Genomic DNA, 20,979 nt, shown 5'->3' with positions numbered 1-20,979 from the left:
CACACCAACACACAGAGATCTGCATGTGCACACACACACACAGGCTGCACACCAACACAGAGACTTCTATGCACACATACACATATACATGTACCCATGTTCACACTTACACAGAGACACAGACATACACACCTGACACACGCTCATGTGCATGTACACATGCACACACATACGGGAGAACATACATACCCATGGGGAGGAAAGAGAAGAGTCATCTCACCCCAACATGCGGACATGCAGTTACATACACACACTGGTGCACACACAAACATGCGCACACATACCTCCACATGACACTCATGTGCACATCCATGGCCCTACACACACACACACACACACACACACACACACACACACACATATCCATGCATGCCCACCCTTGGTGAGGGTGAAGACCCTGACCTGGCAGAGCATCTGGCTGGCCAGAAGGTGGCCAGCTGCCTCCAGGCGCGTGCTAAAGGTGTCCTGTAGGGAAGGTCTCCAGTATCCTCCCCAAGACGCTCCCCAGAGAGGGTCGGCCCGCCCAGCCCCACTGAATTCCCCCTGCCCGCCCCAGGACTATGTGAAGGGACAGCTACTGATCCTGCTGGAGCATGGGGCCTGCGAGGCTGGGAGCTGCCTCCACGCCATCTCGGTCTCCCTGGAGGACACCCACATCCAGCTCAGGGACTCAGGTAGCCTCTGCTCTGCACTCCTGGGGAAGTCCCAGGCCTCTTGTCACTGCTCCCCCTCCACACTGCCCTGTGACTTTGGAGTCCAAACATTCTCCCCCAGACTCCTGCACCTGAGCACACTACCTCAACTTCCCCGGCCCTCCTGGGGAAGCAGACACAGTCTCTGAAGCAGACACAGGTCCTGAGGAGCTGTTCCAGGGCATCGTCTGCTCTGTCTTGGGGTCAAATACGAGCCACACAGCTATGAGAGCTTGAAAGGCCTCAAGGCATGACCAGACCAGGCAGGCCACCCTCAGCAGGGCCCCTCCAACCCTCCCCATGCAGCTCCCCAGCACACTTACCATGAGGGTGAGGGACTGGCACATCTGTGTGCCGAGAGTAGTCCTTGAGCTGCAGGGGTAGGGGGCTCAGGTGTAACTCCAGTTGTCCCCAGCAGCCCACCCTGACATGGCACCTCCTACTTCCCACCCAAGCTCCTTCCCTTCCTGCAGCCCTGTCCTTCCAACTGCCCCACCCCCATCACAAGGCTCCCCTGTTCCAGGAGCTGTGCTGGTCAATGGGCAGGACGTGGGCTTGCCCTGGATTGGCACTGAGGGCCTCAGTGTGCGCCGAGCTTCCTCCTCCTTCCTGCTGCTGCGCTGGCCTGGGGCCCAGGTGCTCTGGGGACTGTCTGACCCTGCAGCCTACATCACCCTGGACCCCCGCCATGCCCACCAGGTGTGCCAGTGAGGTGGGTGGGTGGCTGCGCAAGGCTGCAGTGGGACTGCATTCAGCTGTCTTACATGCACGTCTGTGGCCAGGTGCAGGGTCTGTGTGGCACCTTCACCCAGAACCAGCAGGATGACTTCCTGACACCAGCCGGGGATGTGGAAACTAGCATTGCCGACTTTGCTAGCAAGTTCCAGGTGGCCAGCAAGGGAAGATGCCCCTCTGGGGACCGTGCCCTGCTCTCCCCATGCACCACCCACTCCCAGCGCCATGCCTTCGCAGAAGCAGCCTGTGCCGTCCTGCATAGCCCTGTCTTCCAGGTAGCTGAGCTGGGCTCCTCCTATATCCATAAGATGGGCCAACACCTGCCCTGCCCTCCACCTGGGCTCTTGGGAGGAACAAGGGAGGCCAGACAAGCCCAGAGAGTGGGGTATTGGGGACCGCAGGGATGTAGACTCCGTGGAAGAGAATTTGACCCATTTCCCCATCTCCTCCCAAGGAATGCCACGGGCTAGTGGACAGGGAGCCATTCCATCTGCGCTGCCTGGCAGCTGTGTGTGGCTGTGACCCTGGCAGGGACTGTCTGTGCCCAGTGCTGTCTGCCTATGCACGTCGTTGTGCCCAGGAAGGTGCCTCAACTCCCTGGAGGAACCAGACCCTCTGCCGTGAGTTCGCTCAGCCCAGCCAGCCCTACCCCAGGCCCCTCCCCTCCTCCTTCATCCATCCCCTTTCCAGGAATTGCTGGGGGCCCGGGCTGCACCTCTAACCTTGACAGATGACTGGGCTTTTCTTCCTGTAAAGGCACAGGGGGTGTGGGGTATGGGGTTCACAGGGAGTGGAGAGAGCCGACGGTGGCTATGCCCCTGACCTGTGTATGTCCCTGTACCCAGCTGTTCTGTGTCCTGGTGGTCAGGAGTACCGAGAGTGTGCCCAAATATGCGGCCAACACTGCGGGGAGCCAGAGGACTGTGGGGAACTGGGCAGCTGTGTGGCCGGTTGTAACTGTCCTTCGGGGCTGCTGTGGGACCCTGAGGGCCAGTGTGTGCCCCCCAGCTTGTGCCCCTGCCAGCTTGGAGCCCGTCGCTATGCCCCTGGCAGTGCCACCATGAAGGACTGCAACCGCTGGTGAGGGCAGCTACCTTTGGGGCAAGAGGGAGAATGTGGGGTGAAGAGGTAGCTTGGGAGACAATGGGTGGACTGTGCAGCATTGCTAGTCGCACGCTTTGGGTGACAGAGTGCTGACCACTTCCCCTAGGTCATTGGGCACTTCAGGGTCCATAAAGCACTTTCATGTGCATCATTTTCTTTACTTTTACTTTCCTACCATAACCTAGTAAAGTAAGAAGTGGAAAAATTGTACCCATTTCACAGATGAGGAAACTGAGGCTCAGATAAACTAAACAGCATGCAGAATCACACAGCTTGTTCATGAGAAGTGAAGGCAGGTTATGGACCTGGGTAGGCAGGGCCAGGATCCAGGGCTTGGTAAAGGTGGGGGCTGAGGGTGCAGGTTTCAGTGCAATCCCTCTCCTATTGAGCTGGGAGTAGAGTGGTTCAATATCTCTGTCCTGCTCCAGAGCCTGGAGGATGGCCCTACTGGAGCTGGGACAGAAAGGGTGACAATGTCTATCCCAAGAATGTCAGGGTGCTGGAAACGGCCCAACTCCCTGTGCTGGTGACTGGGTGTTGGGAGCTGAGATGCTCCGGTCTCCAGCATCAGGGCTGGGTTTTCACTCAACATCATGGGACCTGGACACCTGGGAACCCAGCGTCTGGGATCCGGAGACTCTCACCATGTCAGACCAGGTCGCTGTGGCTTGGACTTGGCTCTTACTCCTCAACCTCCTGCAGCATCTGCCAGGAAAGGGGCCTCTGGAATTGCACAGGTCGCCGCTGCCCCCCACAGCAGGCATTCTGCCCCGGGGAGCTTGTCTATGCCCCTGGTGCCTGCCTCCTCACCTGTGACAGCCCCAGCGCCAATCACTCCTGCCCTGCAGGCAGTACTGATGGCTGTGTCTGTCCATCAGGCATGGTGCTGCTGGTGAGTCCAAGAAGGAGCTGTGTGGGGAAGCAGGATGGCCTTCCTTAAGCCAGGGTGCTGCCCTGCTCCCCTCACACCCCTACACAGTGCCCTTTGTCCCTGCCCTCTGCCCAGGATGAGCGCTGTGTGCCTCCTGACCTCTGTCCCTGCCGTCACAGTGGGCAGTGGTACCTGCCCAACGCCACCATCCAGGAAGACTGCAACGTTTGGTATGCCCAACTGCAGTGACCTCTGACCCTTTGACCTTGTGGCCCACAGCTCCCCACACGTCATCCATCCCTCCAGCAGAAGGGGTCGGGGCGGTGGGGGCTGGGGTATCCAGACTGGCCTGGGCCAGGGGAACCCTGCAGGACCCCTCCACACTGGGGGCTGCTGAAATTGCCTGGATCCAGGACCAGCTACTCCCCCTGGATCCAGCTCCCAGGACCCTGTCCTCAGTGACTCTGTTTCCCCCACCTTGCTCACAGTGTGTGCCAGGGCCGGCAGTGGCACTGCACAGGTCAGCGTTGCAGTGGGCGGTGCCAGGCGTCAGGCGCCCCGCACTATGTGACGTTTGACGGACTGGCCTTCACCTTTCCCGGAGCCTGCGAGTATCTGCTGGTGCGAGAGGCCAGTGGCCTATTCACAGTCTCTGCCCAGAACCTACCCTGTGGGGCCAGCGGTCTCACCTGCACCAAAGCGTTGGCCGTGCGTCTGGAGGGCACTGCTGTGCACATGCTCAGAGGTGGCTGCAGCACTGAAGGGGGACGTTGCCAGGGAGGGGCACAGCTATGTGGCTTCCCAGCTGCGCAGGGTGGGCAGGGACGGGGTTCCCTGTGTTTGCCCGCTCCTTACCGGGCTTGGCTGCACTCCGTGCTATGGGGTTGGTGCCTCTCCTTTTGGCTGGGACTCATAATATAGGAAGCCTTCCAGAAATTAGGCTTGCAGGGAAGTCTAATGACGTGCCAGGGTCACATATATAGAGAAGTAAAAGGGCTGGAGTGGGGAGCTAGAGAGCCTCATGAGGACCTGGGGGGCCCTTTCCTCCAGGCTGGGCCTGAATGCCTCTCTTGCTCCACAGGCCGGGCAGTGACAGTGAATGGGGTGAGCGTGACGCCCCCTAAGGTCTACACGGGCCCTGGGCTGAGCCTGCGTCATGCTGGCCTCTTCCTGCTGCTCTCGACCCGCCTGGGCCTCACGCTGCTCTGGGACGGAGGTAAACCAGGATCACCCCACTGCACTTAGCCTGGACAACAGAACAAGAGAAAATTTTTTTAAAAATTAAGTTTTCATAATTATCTTTTTCATCATTATGAAAGCAATCCTTCCACACCAAGAAAACATTGAGAAAATACCAAGTTTTAGAAAGGTGAAATGAAAATAAATCTCCTAACTTCCCATCACCCAGACACAAGCCGTTGGCGTTTTAGAAATGTCACTGCTATCATGGAACAGAGGGAAACCCAGATACCCCCCCATATGGACCTGGCTCCGAGCCACTGGGCCACCCTCCCAGCCTGTGGCCACTGAGGCCAGTGCTACTGGGTCTCACAGTCCTTCCTGGAGCCTGGTTTCCATCGGAATCTGACCTGATGGAGAATTTCCCTTCCCAGAGTCCTTGGTCTAGTCTTAGTTAGGAGAATAGGCTCCTACTTCCCACCTTGAGCCCCCCAAATATATCTTCATTTATCATCACCAGTCATTTCCCCCGAAAAGAGGTACCACACCCCCTGGTGGAGGTGGTACCCCGTGGTGGTAAAACAGACTCTGGGTCTTCTGGCCCAGATGAGGGCCGGTGGGGTCACTTTTAACCATGCTGCTATCAGGGACTCGGGTCCTGGTGCAGCTGTCCCCTCAGTTCCGTGGTCGCGTGGCTGGGCTGTGTGGCGACTTTGATGGAGATGCCAGTAATGATCTGCGAAGCCGCCAGGGCGTCCTGGAGCCCACGGCTGAACTGGCTGCCCACTCCTGGCGCCTCAGCCCCCTCTGCCCTGAGCCAGGAGATCTGCCACACCCCTGCACGGTGAGTGCAAGCAGGAAAGCAGGAAGGGAGCTTCCTAGAGGCTGAGGGCCAGGGAGGGTGCCCGCTGGTCCCCTGTGCTGGAGATGCCACCTGTGCCTGCAGGTGAACACACACCGGGCTGGCTGGGCCAGGGCCCGCTGCGGGGTGCTGCTGCAGCCGCTCTTCAAATCATGCCATGCAGAGGTACCCCCACAGCAGCACTATGAGTGGTGCCTGTACGATGCCTGCGGGTAAGGAGGGACCAACCTGGAGAGGGGTGGAGGTGGGGGTGCCAGGGTGTGGAGGTGCTGGGACTGAATGCTTCCTCCCACAGCTGCGACTCAGGGGGTGACTGTGAGTGCCTCTGCTCGGCCATTGCCACCTATGCAGACGAGTGCGCCCGGCATGGGCACCACGTGCACTGGCGTAGCCAGGAGCTCTGCCGTGAGTGTGCCCCGCCCTCAGTCCCCGATGGTCAATCCTGCTGCAGGCTCAGCTTCTTGAAAGAGCTTCTCCTGTCCCATGAGGGGGCTGTTCATTCATTCAAGGGCAAGTTGAGCACTGAGTGCTCACTCTGTGCCAGACACTTTTCTAGATGAGGCCTATATGCAAGAACGGCAGCCGAGTAGAGCTGACGTGGCACACATTGGCCCAGGAGGGTCTTGGGCAAGGTCTACACCAGACACCCTGTGCCCTCCATGGGGTCACCTTGGCCGGCCAGCCAGCCTGGTGTAGCTGCATCCTGTTGCCCTTGTGCCTCGGTGATCCAAGCTCTCTTCTCTCCACCCAGCCCTGCAGTGTGAAGGGGGACAGGTGTATGAGGCCTGTGGCCCCACGTGTCCCCCCACCTGCCATGAGCAGCATCCTGAGCCCGGGTGGCACTGCCAGGCGGTGGCCTGCGTGGAGGGCTGTTTCTGCCCTGAGGGGACTCTGTTGCATGGTGCGTAGAGTGAGAAAGTTCGGAGGGGAGGGGCGCTGAGACTGGGAAGGGGCCACTGTGCCCTTTTGCTCTGAGCCCCGTACTCTGACCTCAGGAGAAGCCTGCTTGAAGCCAGCTTCCTGCCCCTGTGAGTGGGGCAGCAACTCCTTCCCACCGGGGTCTGTGCTGCAGAAGGACTGTGGGAACTGGTGAGTGGGGGGGTTCACCTGGAGTGGGGGGACCTATAGAAGGAGCCCTGGGCCAAACCCAGCCTGTGGCTAATCCCAGGACACTGTGTGCTCAGCACGTGCCAGGAAGGTCAGTGGCATTGTGGGGGTGATGGTGCCCACTGTGAGGAGCTGGTGCCTGGCTGTGCAGAGGGAGAGGTCATGTGCCAAGTGAGTGGGCACTGTGTGCCCCATGAGTGGCTTTGTGACAACCAGGACGACTGTGGTGATGGCTCTGACGAGGAGGGTGAGTGCCCATGTGTGGAAGCAACAGGGTTGGTCAGTACTTGCACATGTAACAGTTTCCTGGGTCCCGGGGTGGCTTCCTTAGCTGCTGCTCCCATTGCCAGGGGCTATCTGTGGCTTGGAGGGATGGGGGAAGGGAGGGTGTTCTGGTCCCTCTGGGGTTGAGGGCTTCTCTGGTCCCCTCCAGCATCATCCTGAGCTTGCCTGCTTGCCCTGTGCTAGGTTGTGTCGCCCCAGGCTGTGGGGAGGGGAAGATGGCTTGCAGCTCTGGCCAATGTCTGCCCCTGGCCCTGCTCTGTGACGGTCAGGATGACTGTGGAGATGGCACGGATGAGCAGGGCTGCCCATGCCCACAGGGCTTGCTGGCCTGTGCCAATGGACGCTGCCTGGCCCCAGCCCTGCTCTGTGATGGACATCCTGACTGTCCGGATGCCGCCGACGAGGAGTCCTGTCTGGGTGAGTTGTCCCTGCCCTGGACGCCAGCCTGCCCAGCACCCCCTCCCGCAAGGCCCATCTCCTCATGAGCCCCAGCTTCACCTGCCCTCTCCTCTGCCCGGTTCCTGCTATGAAGTTGGCCCCCAGGGTGTGGGAGTTTGGGCATCCCAAACAGTAAGAGTACAGGGCAGTGCCTGAGGGCCAGCTCTTTTTTCCAGCTGCAGGGCAGGTGACTTGTGTCCCCGGGGAGGTGTCCTGTGTTGATGGCACCTGCCTGGGAGCCATCCAGCTGTGTGATGGAACCTGGGACTGCCCAGATGGAGCCGATGAGGGGCCGGGACACTGCCCCCTCCCTTCTCTGCCCACGCCTCCTGCCGGCATGGTGCCCAGCCCCTCCCCTGGCTCCCTGGACACTATGCCAAGTCCCCTGGCCAGCGCCAGCCCTGGTGAGTATCCTGGAGGGAAGGGGTGGGAAAGCTGGTGGCCAGAAGCCTGGGGGAGAGGCCCGTCGAAGCCGCGGAGAGAGGATTTTGTGGCGCTGCTCTGGGATGGAAAGGAGCAGGGCACAGCGGGAGACTCCCGAAGACACTGGAACGAATGAAGTGGAGGGCGTTTGAAAGAGTCCACGCTGTTTCCTGGCGTTCAAGGCCTCTCTGCCAGCTGCAGCGAGTCGCGTGGAGATTCTTGGCCCAGGGGAGAGCTTTGGGAAAACCAACAGGGCAGCAACAGGCAGGAGGGATTGTTCTTGGGAAGGGGCTGCAGGTGGGCTAGGGCCGGGGCCCAGGAAAGGGCCGAGGGACTTGGAGCAGGGAGGGGAGCGGTGGTGGGGGCGGAAGGGCGAGGCGGGCCTGGGCGCGGTTGGGGTCGGGAGGGCGCTCACCCGCCGAGGGTCCAGCGCGGACGCACCCCGCAGCGCCGCCGCACCCCGCAGCGCCGCCCTGCGGCCCCTTCGAGTTTCCGTGCGGCAGTGGCGAGTGCACCCCGCGGGGCTGGCGCTGCGACGAGGAAGAGGACTGCGCTGACCAGCGACGAGCACGACTGCGGAGAGCCCTGCGCGCCGCACCTCGCACCCTGCGCCCGCCGCCCGCACTGCGTGTCCCCGGAGCAGCTTTGCGACGGCGTGCGGCAGTGTCCCGACGGCTCGGACGAGGGCCCCGACGCCTGCGGTGAGGCTCCCGCGCCCCCGCCCGTGCGCCCCCCACCCCCAGCTGGCCAAGCAGGGACCCCACCTCTCCCCAGCACCTGGGCGCGGGCACGGCAGCTACAGCCATTTAGACTTGGGGGCATCGGAGGCTGGGCCGCGTTTGTGTTCCTTTGATCTTTTGAGTGAAATTTTATTTGAAAATTTTTTGCTCTACTACCTAAGCCCAGGAGAGAGAAGAAAAGGGCTGTTGCCTTTGCTCACACCTGGGCAAGAAGGGATAAAAGGGTGGGCAGAGGCTCTGCCGGGGTGGGGAGTGGGTCTATTTGGAGGGGTCCCCGCCCTCAGCGTTTTCCCACCAGACCTGAGCAGACCCTTTGTGTCCCTGCAAGCCAGCCCTGGGGTCCTGCCTACCTCCCTAGAGGGAGCTGTCCAGAGGCCCTGGCTCCTCCCAGGCTGGCCTGCCCCGCCGCCTTCCACTGGCCTTCCTGCTCCCTGCAGGGAGGGGGCGGGAGGGGGCAGGAGGGGACAGAGCAAGCAGGACACTTCTCGCGGTGCCCGCAGGCTCCACCCAGCTACCTCCGTGCCCTGGCCTCTTTCCCTGTGGTGTGGCTCCAGGGTTGTGCCTGACCCCCAAGCAGCTCTGCGATGGGATCCCAGACTGTCCCCAGGGCGAGGATGAGCTGGACTGTGGTGAGGACGCTGTTCCTTGAGGGATGCCTGGCCCCAGGCCCCAGCTTGCACCTCCTGCTCACTGTGTCTTTTCTCCTCTTCTTCCCCAGGGGGCCTGCCAGCCCCAGGAGGCCCCAACAGGACAGGGCTTCCTTGCCCAGAATACGCCTGCCCCAATGGCACCTGCATAGGCTTCCAGCTGGTGAGGGTGGGACTGGGTGGTGGAGGCGGCAGCACCATAGTGCCCCCCAGCACGTGGGCCCTGACCCCACTCCCTCCCCAGGTGTGTGACTGGCAGCCTGACTGTGGAGGGCCAGGGCAAGCGGGCCCCTCCCCAGAAGAGCAGGGTTGTGGGGCTTGGGGCCCCTGGAGCCCGTGGGGACCCTGCAGCCGCACATGTGGGCCGGGGGTGCAGGCCCGGAGCCGCCGCTGCGCCCCACCCGGCCTCCTGGTGCTGTGACACTGCCAGGGGCCAGAGCAGCAGTCTCAGGCCTGCTTTATGGCAGCCTGCCCAGGTGAGGGGCTGGGGCAGTGGGGCCTGGATAGAGGAAGGGAGGAGGTCACTAGGCCTTCAGCCCTCCCCCATGGTCCCCACCATCCCCCCCCCATTCCTCTGCCTCACAGTGGATGGTGAATGGAGCGCCTGGTCCCCCTGGTCTCTGTGCTCTGAGCCGTGCAGGGGCACCATGACGCGGCAGCGGCAGTGCCACCCACCCCAGAATGGAGGCCTCACCTGCGCTGCCCTGCCTGGAGGCCCGCACAGTGCCCGCCAGACCAGTGAGTGGAAGAGAGGACCGCCCTGCTGGCGGGAGGCCATCCCCTCCACAGAGCTCCTTCCCTGACCTCTGACTTCCGCTTCTGGCTTGTCTCAGAGCCTTGCCCTCAGGACGGCTGCCTCAATGCCACCTGCTCTGGGGAGCTGGTGTTCCGGCCCTGTGCCCCCTGCCCACTGACCTGTGATGACATCTCTGGTCAGGTCATGTGCCCACCTGACCGGCCCTGCGGCAGCCCAGGTAAGGGGGCTCTGGGTCCAGGCTCAGGCTCCAGGTGGACGGTCTAGGGCAACTGAGCTCTCTGCATGGAAGCCTCACCCTGGGCCCCCTCTAGGCTGCTGGTGCCCAGAAGGGCAGGTGCTGGGCAGCGAGGGGTGGTGTGTATGGCCCCGGCAGTGCCCCTGCCAGGTGGATGGCACCCGCTACTGGCCTGGGCAGCGCATCAAGGCTGACTGCCAGCTCTGCATCTGCCAAGACGGGCGGCCCCGGCGCTGCCGACTCAACCCAGACTGCGCTGGTGAGGCCCTTCCCTCGGGGTCCCTAGTCCCCTCCCTGGACCGCCCGGCTGCGCATCCGCCACCTCCTCCAGGCCCTGACTCTTGGCCCTCCCTCAGTGCACTGCGGTTGGTCCTCCTGGTCACCCTGGGCTGAGTGCCTGGGCCCCTGTGGAAGCCAGAGCATCCAGTGGTCCTTCCGGAGCCCTAACAACCCCCGCCCCTCTGGCCGAGGTCGCCAGTGCCGTGGCATCCACCGCAAGGCACGCAGGTGCTCTGTTCCCCACCCACGGGGGGACCTGCAGGAGGCTTGATCCACACCCCAACTCCCACTTAGGAAGCTTCCTTCGTGCCCCTTCCACACACACCACACACACACCCAGTTCAGAACCCCGGCCTTGTTCCTCTACCCATCCAAACCCCAGGTGTCCCAGCACCTCTTTGGGGAGCCCTGACCTTCTCCTTTAGTTTTATGCCCTCTGGGTTCTGAAGGTGGGTAGACAGAGCCCATAGCTGCAGCTTGACAAACTCAGCTTGAATTCCTGGGCTGAGCTTGCAAGGGGCTGTTGCCGTATCTGCCTCCCCAGCCTCCTCTGGGACCTGCTGCCTGGCTGCAGTCCTGGCCCAAATAACTTCCCTGGCCTTCTTCTGGGCCAGTTGCAGTGCCTCAGGTGCAGGGGCAGAGTGGGCTTATAGGGTGGCCAAATGTCACAGAAAGTCCCAAGTCCCGGGAATGCCATCAATCCAGGCAAACCACGAGGGTTGTTGACCCTGAGCAAGCCCCTCACCAGGCCAGGGACACCCCTCTCTTCTCAGGTGCCAGACGGAGCCCTGTGAGGGATGTGAGCACCGGGGCCAGGTCCACCGTGTCGGGGAACGCTGGCGTGGGGGCCCCTGCAGGGTGTGCCAGTGTCTGTACAACCTCACCACACGCTGCTCACCCTACTGCCCGCTGGGCAGCTGTCCCCAGGTGAGGGCAGTGGGGTGAGTGGTGGGCAGAGCTGGAGGGCGTGTGGAGGCCGGGAGAGTGGGTTGGGGATAGGCAGGCGCCCTGACCTCTGCGCCTCCACAGGGCTGGGTCTTGGTGGAGGGGACAGGAGAATCATGCTGCCACTGTGCCCTAGCTGGTGAGTGTGCCTGGGGAATGTCAGAGAAGCCCCGGGGAGGAAGATCAAATGGTGGGGTCTCAGAGGGAACCCGGGGCACTGAGCGTGGGTGGCTGGATACCCCAGCCTCAGGGTGGCAGGAAGCCTGAGTTCTGCATGCCCAGGGAAGGGGGGCCATCAGGTGGGAAGGTTTCTCTCTGCCCTCCCTCTCCACCTGTCTCCCTGTGCTCTGGGAGCTTTCTGCCTCCCCCATGGTGCCACCTTTGAGGGTGCCCTCTTTCCTCTGGTTCTGCTCAGCCAGGTCTGGTTGCTTTTCTTTTCCCCTCAGAGCAGCCAAGACAACGTTAAGTTGGACTTTTCAAAAGTGTCTTTGCCTGGAAACAAGTTATAAATGAAACAGGAAAATACAAAGGCTTGAATGCATTTATGGGTCCAGCTTTCTTTTTTTTTTTTGAGACATGGTCTTGCTCTGATGCCCAGGTGTGATCTCAATTCACTGCAACCTCTGCCCCCTGGCTTCAAGCAATTCTTGTGCCTCAGTGTCCCGAGTGGCTGGGGCTAAATGTGTGCCACCATGCCCAGCTAATTTTCATATTTTTAGTAGAGAGAGTTTCGCCATGTTGACCAGGCTGCAGCTTTTGTATCCTAAAAGTGCATCCACAGGTTGCTGAGGTGAAACAGAGCCAGCATACTCGGTTGCACAGGTTGTTCACTGTGTAAGTTAGCTGGTGATTGGAGCCTGGACTTCAGCCTCCAGAGCTGCTTCCATGCTGAGGCAGCCCCTTTCTGATGCCCCCGAAGGTGACTCTTTTGTGACAACATCCCTGGATGAGGAACTGCAGCTGCTGGGTCCTGGGCCTGAAGTCATTCCACCCTGGCAGTTTTACTCTATGTTCTCTAAATATTCGGTGGAAGTGAAAGCCCCCAATTCACACCAAGGGAAGGAGGAGGGACCTTTCCCAGCTAGGAGGTTGCTCCTGGGAAGTCAGCACTGAGAAAGTGCTCTAGGAGGCAGGGAGAGGCCTGAGTGCTGGCCAGGATCTGTGAGCCTGTCAGTCTCTCCCTCCTGACCCTGAAGTCTCTTTCCACAGTAGAGAACCGGACAGTCCAGCCCATGGCCACTCCCACCGCAGCTCCGGTCCCCAGTCCCCAGATCAGATTCCCTTTGGCCACTTACATTCTGCCTCCGCTGGGAGGTAAGAGCCACGTGCCGTGCAGTGCGGTGCTGAGAGGGGCCATACTGCCCAGGGGTTGTCCAACCTGGGAGGGGAACAAGACCTTGGGGACATCCTACTTGCCTTTCACACAGTGGATGGCCCTCCTAAGGATCTGGGAGTCATCCTGTCTTAAGTTGCCTCTCTCGATTCTTCCCTCCCTGGGCCAAGCTCACCTGTGTGGGCCTTTCACGTCCCCCAGGTCCCCATGTGACTTCCTAACCGTGTCCCTGCAGGCTCCTGCTGCCCTCTGTCTTCCCCTGCTCCAGCCTCTCTCTCTATTCTGCACCCAGACCCCTGCTATTCTCCCCTGGGGCTGGCCAGACTGGCCGATGGGAGTCCTCATGCATCGTCCCAGCAGCTGGAACACCCAACCTGGGCTGCCCTCCTGGGGGCTCCCACCCGGGGGCCTGGCCCTCAGGGATGGCACGGTGGAGAGGATGCTTATGCCAAGTGGCACACCCGGCCCCATTTCCTGCAGCTGGACCTGCTTCAGCCCCGGAACCTCACTGGTCAGTGAGGGGGGCAGTGCTCGAGGGGAAGGCAGTGGTGACTGGGGGTGGGTGTAGCTTCTTGAGCTCTGACCTCTGCTCTTGCCATGGCCCCTCCCCAGGCATCATAGTGCCAGAGACTGGCTCCTCCGACCCTTATGCCACCAGCTTCTCACTCCAGTTCAGCAGCAGTGGTCTACACTGGCATGACTATCATGACATCCTGCCTGGCATCTTGCCCCTGCCCAAGGTACCACCCACCCAAGGCCCATAGGACCAGTGGCTCACCATGCTCCTTTGTGGGTTCCATAGTCTCTGTCCCCAAGGGTCTTCCAGTCTCCCCAGGGGCATTTCCTGCATTCGATGCTGGTTGAGCACCTGGGGAGTAGCCGGGACCGTGCTCTGCAGAGCCGAGGCTTGGGTGCCAGCGTCACATGGATGCTGGAAACCGTCCAAGTGGCTCAGACTTGGGGCAGGTATGTGAGGTCCACAAGGGAGAGAGGGCAAGGATACACCAAGTTCACAGAGGGCCTCCAGGCGTCCAGACCCAGGCAGGCCTTTGTGGAGAGCAGCCTGGGCATAGCCCTGCCCTCAAGGGGTTTGCATCCTTCCCGGAGACAAACCTCGTGAAGCAGCAAGAATCAGTCCATGCTGTGTGTTAAGTCTTAACTATTTCAGGAGCACCTGCTCTGGGCCAGGTGCTGGGCCAGGTCCTGGGGACATAGCAGTGAACAGGACCTGGCCCTTGCCCTCGGGGCACCTCCAGCCCTGCGGGAGGAGCTCGATCCAGGACCAGCCCCCTCCAGCCTTGAGAGACCCAAATGTCGACTGCCAGGGTTGGGGGCATGGCTCTGGGAGGGGCCGTGAAAGCTGGGGGAAAAGTGGGGTCACTCAGAAAGTCACAGGGTCAGCCTGAGCAAGAGGTGGAGCTCCGTCAGCAGCATCCTCTGCCGGCAGCTTCTCCCCAGAAACTGGGACGACCTGGACCCCACTGTATGGACCTTTGGCCGGATGGTGGAGGCGAGGTTTGTCAGGGTGCAGCCCCATGATGACCACCACAGCGATGTCCCCCTGCGGGTGGAGCTGCTGGGCTGCGAGCCAGGTACAGGTGGCTCAGCGGTGGGTAGGGCAGGAGAAAGAGGGCTCACGGCTGGAGCCCTCAGCCATACGTCCCCCATGCAGGGTCTCCACTGGCACCTCTGTGCCCAGAGGCTGGGCTCCGCTGTGCCAGTGGTGAGTGTACCCTGAGAGGGGGCCCATGCAATGGAGTTCTGGACTGTGAGGATGGCTCGGACGAGGAGGGCTGTGTGCTGCCATCTGAGGGCATTAGCAGGTATGCTGTGCCCAGCTGTGCCACTCACACCCTTGGACTGGCCTTCCAGGGGACAGCTATGTGGGAGGGGCCTAGCACTGCCTTCACCCCCAGGTGCCCAGACCATGCGTGCCGAGGAGCTGCAGCCGGGCGCCTTCAAGGCCCTGTCCCGCCTGGATTCTATGATTCCCTGCCTTTCTCATAGTTGATTCAGGGGTTCTCCAAGTGCGGGCCCTGGACCAGCAGCCTTGGCAGCACCTGGAGCTTGTTAGAAGCGCAGGTTCTCAGGCCGCCCAGGTCTGCAGGGGTGGGGCGCGGCAATGTGTGTCTTACAAGCCCCCCAGGAGATTCTAACCCACGGTCAAGTTGGAAGCCACTGTTAGGAACATCACCTTGGTCCAGCCTCGGCGGGCAGAGTCCTTCCTGAATGTCCAGCCCAACAAAACCCCCAAGCCCGGCCAGAGAACACCGACGCCCCTGCCTGGATGGGGACACTGGAGCCCTTTGGGCTATTTTTCTCCCCAGAGTCCATTCCACAGCCAAGACCCTGGCCCTTTCCTCCGCCCAGCTGGGGCAGCTGCTGCACTGGCCTAGGGAGGTGAGTGCAGAGCTTTGGGCTGGGAGGGTGGAGTGAGGGGACAGGGACCCCGCCTCACGGCCTCACCAGCCCTGCTCCTGCGCTGGCTGTGGCATCTCCCCTCTCAGCAGCATTTCTGCCTATGTGTTCTCTGGTGCTGCTCTCAGCCAGGCCCTCAGGAGCCTTCCTTGAGCCATGCAGAGGGCTGGGGGCTGGGGCAACACAGGCACAGACGTGCGAGCAGAGCAAGGGCCTAGAGGGATTTGGGGACAAGAGAGGCCTGCACCCCTGGTAGGGAGCTTATGCCCATGGGACAGGTACCAGAGCATCTGGTGCCCTGGGCCGTAAAGAGCACTGTGCCCAGGTCCCCATGGGCTTCCTGGACAAGACTCGAGGGATGGAGAGGGGTGTCTGTAGTGTGGAGAAGATGGGGTGGAGCACCTTCCCACCTGGAACCGCCTGGTCAGAAACCCAGAGTGTGAGGGTGGGGCAGGAGGTCGGAGGGACACGTGCATTGAGTGTGGGGTAGGGGAGTTTAGGGGCAAGAGCCGAAATAGATCGCCCTGGTGGGCTGGTGAGAAAAAAGTCCCTGAGCTCCTGGAGGCCAGTGGGCTGGTGCCTGGAGGCGTAGTGGCATTCTCAGCTCTGCACTGGGCTGTGGGGAGGAAGATGGACAGGAGGCAGTACTGGGACTGTGAGCACCCAGGCTGCATCCTCATTGGACGGGAGCTGCCCTTGGGGCATGGGGCTGTGTAGGGTGCTGAGCTGTTTCCCTCCGCAGGGCCTGGCAGAGACTGAGCACTGGCCTCCCGGGCAGGAGTCCACAGCCCCAACAGGTGTGTACAGACTCCAGGCCCCCTCCCCAAACACTTGTCCCACCTGTTCTTCCAGAGCCGGGCAGTTACATCTCAGGGGTTCAAATCCCCTGACCCCTGACTTCCCCACAACCGCAGGTTTGGCTCAGGGAGGAGACACTGGTCACCATGGACATGGCCAGGTCCTGCCCCTGCCCACCCCCTGGGATTCCAAGATATAAGGGCTGTAGGTCTGCGGGGCTGGTGGCTCCAGGCCAGCTCCCAGCACTGACCTGTGCCCTGTCATGTGGCTGCCTCCCCAGAGGCCTGGTCAGGACAGGTCTCCCCCATGGGAGTGGGAGCCTGCCTGGTCCAGCCCGCACTCCCTCTGCTCACCATCCATGCAGCCAGGCCCTCCTTTCTGAAGCGTTTGCTGGCAGCAAATGTCTCTTAAGTGGGCAAGGGGGTTGGATGCCATCACCAAGTTAGCATGCTGCTATGTAAGACAAGGCAGGGGCTCTGCCTGGTCATTGACCAGCCTCCCTTGAGCTACGTGGAGCTAGCCGATCATTCACCTGCCTGTTAGCCAGCAGAGAGCTGCCTCCTGGAGGGCCTGCCCTGTGGGGATAGTGGGTGGTAAGAGGGCTTTGGTGTGGGTGGGGTTCCTGCCCTAATTTTAGCTCCTAAGGGAAGGACGTGGGTGAGGCTTGGGGCAGCAGGGGCTGGAGAGAAAGGAGGGTGAGGATGCCAGGGTTGCTCTTTCATTCCAGCTGGCCCTCCCCTGGGCCTCCCTATGCCACCTGCTTTTCCCCATCTGTGACTCTAGGAGAACTTATAGACAACTTCCGTGGCCCCTCCCTGTGAGTGCTGATGAAAGTTATTCAGAAGCCTGGCCGGACTGTTTCTGTGTCTTGTAAAAAAGCAGACAAAGCAATTGATGCCACCCCTCAGGTCCATAACATGTGGACCCATGGGAGGCATTCTAATTTCATTCTAAGTCTGGTTCTACCAAAAAAAGAAAAAGAAAAAAAAAAAAAGACTGTCTTTGACTGAGTCTCTTGCCAGAAAGTGAAACTCTAAACCGTTTTCACTATAGCTGCCAGGAAGCCCCAAATCAGCTTTTTGTCATTGTTGTTATTTGTTTGTTTGTTTGCTTACAACAGAAGCAATAAACTCATCCTGAGGCTGGGAAAGCCTCACCTCCCTCTGCCTCCACCCACAGAGACAAGGCCTGTGAGTCCTGGCCCAGCCTCCAGAGTACCTGACCATGGGGAATCTGTGCAGACAGTGACCACCACCCCCATGTCCCAGATGGAGGCCAGGACCCTGCCACCAGGAATGGCAGCTGTGACAATTCTGCCCCCACACCCAGTGACTCCAGTGACCCCTTCTGGTAAGATGCCAAGCCCTTCTACCTGTGTGCAAAGGCTCTGTGAGCCTACCTTCCCTGTGAGGGGGACAGAGGCCCTTTGTTCAAGGTCACACAGCTCAAGGTCATTTTGGGGAGGAACCAAGCTTCCTAGCCCAGTTTACCTTTTTTCTATTATCCCAGGATAGGTAGAATGGGGCACAGAAGATGTCAAGAGGAGCGAGGTTGGGGGCTTCGGGGAGGTGACAAAGGAGAAAGGACAGGGCAGGCTGAGTGACCGGTCAGCTGGTGGTGTTGTGCCCACAGACCAGAGCGTCGCCCCAGGGCCCTTCCCACCTGTGCAGTGTGGCCCCGGCCAGATGCCCTGCGAGGTGCTGGGCTGTGTGGAACAGGTGCAGGTGTGTGATGGCAGGGAGGATTGCCTCGACGGCTCCGATGAGAGGCACTGTGGTGAGCTCCCAGAGGGCCTGCTGTCCTATAGGCAGGGGGTGGCAAGAGGATCTTCAGGGTAGGAAAGTCTCTGCCCTCATTTCTAGTTCATATTGAAAAGGATCTGGGAGAGGCTTGGGCAGCAGGGTTGGAGAGAATGAGTAAAAACAGGAGTGTTTGTTTTTGGGGTTGGTCAATAGGGGGAATAGGATAGGCCTTGGGTCTCAGCCTGTGTTATGAAACCTGTTTGACCTTTGAAGAGACTCATCTACTCAGTCACCCATTCAGCAGTCTACCCACCCCTCTATCCATCTATCCATTTGTCTACCCACCCTTCCACCCACTAACCCACCCATTCATCCATCTACCTACCCCTCTATTCATGTATTCATCAGCCGCCCATCATCTGTCTACCCATCCATCCATCCATCCATCCATCCACCTATCCAGCCAGCCACCATGCATCTGTCTGCCCATCCATCTATCCATCTGTTCACCCATCCATCCATCAATCCATTCATCCATCCATCAGCCACCCATCTGTCTACCCACCCACCCATCCTTCGATCCACCCACCCTCAGCCAGCCACCATGCATCGATCTACCCATCCATCCTTCAGTCCATTCATCCATCCTTCCACCCATCTATTCATCATCCACGAATTCATCCATCTAAATCCATCTACCTACCCCTCTATCCATGTATTCCTCAGCCACCCATCCAGCCAGCCACCCATTTGTCCATCTACCCATCCATCCATCCATCTATTCACCTATCCATCCATCAATCCATCTATCCATCTGTCCGTCAGCCACCCATCCACCCACCCATCCATCCACCCATCCATCCATTCATCCATCTCCCCACCCCTCTATCCATTCATCTATCAGCCACCCACCTGTCCATCCATCCATCTGACATCCACCCATGCGTCTATCAGCCACCCATCCATTCACCCATCAATTCATCTACCCCCCACTATTTGTCCATTCATCAGCTACCCATGCATCCATCTACTCACTCATCTACCCATCCATCCATCCCTCCACCCATCCGTCTGTTCACTCACCTACCCATACACCCATCCATTAATCCATCCACCTACCCATCTATCCATCTATCTATCCATCTACCCACCCATGTATCCATCCATTCATTTATCCATCCATCCATCCAACCATCCCTGCAAAGTAGATCACTATGACCAAAGCTTAGTCTTCCAAACATGGCAAAAGAAATCAAGTGTTAATCAGTCACAACAAGGGCCCCCCCCCAGGGTGTACACATTCAGAAAGAAGGTACCCGAGCATCTAGAATCTCTGTGTGAGGGCCTGTGTACACCTTAGTCTCCATGACCTCACCAACACATAGTGGAAGGAAGCCTGCTCTGGGCACGGCATGCAGGAGGCATCAGGAGGCAGTGAAGGCAAGGGCCTCCAGTCAGAAAGTTCATTTCAGCTCTTGGCCTGAGTTGAAGGGGCTGAGTGCATTGTCCAGCCAGGAATCTACTTATGCGGCTCCCTTCTCTCCCTGCCTTGCGGGCAGCAATCACTGTGCCCTTCACGGTGCCCACCACGGCCCTGCCTGGGCTTCCAGCCTCAAGGGCCCTCTGTTCCCCGAGCCAGCTGAGGTGTGGCAGTGGGGAGTGTCTGTCTGCTGAGCGGCGCTGTGACCTGCGGCCCGACTGCCAGGACGGCTCAGACGAGGATGACTGTGGTATGTGCCAGCCGGGGCAGGAGCAGCCCTGAGGGCCCTCTCCTGCGTGAACCCCTCTGAGCCCCAGCCCCCATGCCCCCGCAGTGGACTGTGTGCTGGCCCCCTGGTCTGGCTGGAGCAGCTGCAGTCGCACCTGTGGCCTGGGCCTCACCTTCCAGCACCAGCAGCTGCTGCGGCCTCCTCTGCCAGGAGGCAGCTGCCCTCGAGACCGGTTCCGAAGCCAGTCCTGCTTCGTGCAGGCCTGCCCAGGTAACCCTGCACCCCAGCCTTCCTCAGGAAAGCCCCTGCTCCCAGAGGCAAATGGGGAAGCCCCCGCCCAGTCTCCTCAGGAAGCTTAGGTGGGAAACCTGGGGTGGGTTTCTATCCGAGACCCTCCCAGCTGGCCCTACCTCTCTCTTCCTGCCTGAGCCGAGACTCAGGTTCTTGTATATATCCTGGGAATAACAGTCATTCTTGCCTCCGAAGGCACTGCAAGGATTCAGGGAGATGGCATGTGAGGGTGCTTGGAGCCAGGCCTTGGATGTCGGCCGGCTGTGCCACTTGTCCTTGGGCTCCATGCTGAAGGCCTTGTCGCTCTTTTTTTCCTTGAATCTGAGGGAGGGCCCCCCACTCACCTCTGTGCTTGGCAGAGAGGGGATCCCCACATGGGGGCCTCCTCAGCCCCAACCTGGCTCCTCCCTGGCTGGGGTGGCCCTACAGTTGCCGCTGCCATCAGGGCAGCTCTCCCCAGGATTCCGGTGGGCCCAGCCCCTTCCCAGGGAGCAGAGTTTTGTCCTGGGAGGCACCTGGAGCCCGTTCCCCAGGCATCTGCCTCCTATGGGAGGTTTCCTGGGTCAGAAGAGGAGTGGCCGAGTGCCCAGGGGAGAGCCTTTGGCTGCCTTGCTGGCCACTGCCCAGGCCCAGGGTGGCAGGGAGTCCTGGCTGTAGCCACTCTCTCACAGCCTGTGTCTCCTGGGCCTCTCCTGGTAGAACCATGTCCTTCCTTCCCCAACAGTGGCTGGGGCGTGGGCAACGTGGGAGGCCTGGGGACCCTGCAGCGTCTCCTGCGGGGGTGGCCATCAGAGTCGCTGGAGGAGCTGTGTGGACCCCCCACCCAAGAATGGTGGTGCCCCCTGCCCCGGGCCCTCCCAAGAGAGGTCACCCTGCGGCCTGCAGCCCTGCTCTGGTGGCACAGGTAATGGGGAGCTGGGCTGGGGGCAGGGAGGTTGGGCCTCCCAGCACCGATGCTCACCTGGCACCCATCTCCCACCAGACTGCGAGCTGGGCCGTGTGTATGTGAGTGCTGATCTGTGCCAGAAGGGGCTGGTGCCCCCATGCCCACCTTCCTGCCTGGACCCCAAGGCCAACAGAAGCTGCAGTGGGCACTGTGTGGCAGGTGAGGCAGACCTGGCCTGCAGGGGGAATGTGGGGAGACCACCAGACCCACTGGCTCCCAGTCGCCAGCTTCCTCTCCCCACTGTGCCCCTTGGGGCTGAGTGCCCTCTTCCACACACTCCCAGGATGCCGCTGCCCCCCAGGGCTCCTCCTGCATGACACTCGCTGCCTGCCTCTCTCTGAGTGCCCCTGTCTGGTGGGCGAAGAGCTCAAGTGGCCAGGAGTGTCCTTCCTCCTGGCCAACTGCAGCCAATGGTGAGGGCGGCTGCGCCAGGGAGGGCACGG

General features: G+C 60.5%; 1 protein-coding gene across 1 annotated transcript in view; it reads left to right on the top strand.

The window, feature by feature from the left end:
• The window catches only part of SSPOP, a 57,123-nt gene that overhangs the window by 7,394 nt on the left and 28,750 nt on the right, over positions 1 to 20,979 (top strand). Inside the window, 42 exon segments of the mRNA XM_037735770.1 lie at positions 557 to 674; positions 1,216 to 1,391; positions 1,475 to 1,702; positions 1,882 to 2,047; positions 2,273 to 2,507; positions 3,234 to 3,423; positions 3,538 to 3,632; positions 3,891 to 4,147; positions 4,484 to 4,618; positions 5,229 to 5,425; positions 5,528 to 5,655; positions 5,739 to 5,848; positions 6,195 to 6,344; positions 6,439 to 6,532; positions 6,628 to 6,797; positions 7,019 to 7,252; positions 7,456 to 7,677; positions 8,163 to 8,253; positions 8,255 to 8,397; positions 8,937 to 9,065; positions 9,155 to 9,246; positions 9,328 to 9,559; positions 9,669 to 9,821; positions 9,917 to 10,057; positions 10,152 to 10,334; positions 10,432 to 10,582; positions 11,128 to 11,281; positions 11,384 to 11,438; positions 12,512 to 12,613; positions 12,925 to 13,143; positions 13,245 to 13,372; positions 14,080 to 14,224; positions 14,305 to 14,455; positions 14,960 to 15,032; positions 15,793 to 15,847; positions 17,028 to 17,198; positions 17,481 to 17,624; positions 19,150 to 19,320; positions 19,405 to 19,569; positions 20,315 to 20,494; positions 20,573 to 20,695; positions 20,820 to 20,949. Coding sequence (XP_037591698.1) covers positions 557 to 674; positions 1,216 to 1,391; positions 1,475 to 1,702; positions 1,882 to 2,047; positions 2,273 to 2,507; positions 3,234 to 3,423; positions 3,538 to 3,632; positions 3,891 to 4,147; positions 4,484 to 4,618; positions 5,229 to 5,425; positions 5,528 to 5,655; positions 5,739 to 5,848; positions 6,195 to 6,344; positions 6,439 to 6,532; positions 6,628 to 6,797; positions 7,019 to 7,252; positions 7,456 to 7,677; positions 8,163 to 8,253; positions 8,255 to 8,397; positions 8,937 to 9,065; positions 9,155 to 9,246; positions 9,328 to 9,559; positions 9,669 to 9,821; positions 9,917 to 10,057; positions 10,152 to 10,334; positions 10,432 to 10,582; positions 11,128 to 11,281; positions 11,384 to 11,438; positions 12,512 to 12,613; positions 12,925 to 13,143; positions 13,245 to 13,372; positions 14,080 to 14,224; positions 14,305 to 14,455; positions 14,960 to 15,032; positions 15,793 to 15,847; positions 17,028 to 17,198; positions 17,481 to 17,624; positions 19,150 to 19,320; positions 19,405 to 19,569; positions 20,315 to 20,494; positions 20,573 to 20,695; positions 20,820 to 20,949 — 6,386 coding nt within the window.

The sequence above is a fragment of the Cebus imitator genome, unplaced genomic scaffold (genome assembly GCF_001604975.1).
Source record: "Cebus imitator isolate Cc_AM_T3 unplaced genomic scaffold, Cebus_imitator-1.0 Scaffold20, whole genome shotgun sequence".
NCBI lineage: Eukaryota > Metazoa > Chordata > Mammalia > Primates > Cebidae > Cebus > Cebus imitator.
This window is presented reverse-complemented; position numbering and strand designations above follow the sequence as displayed.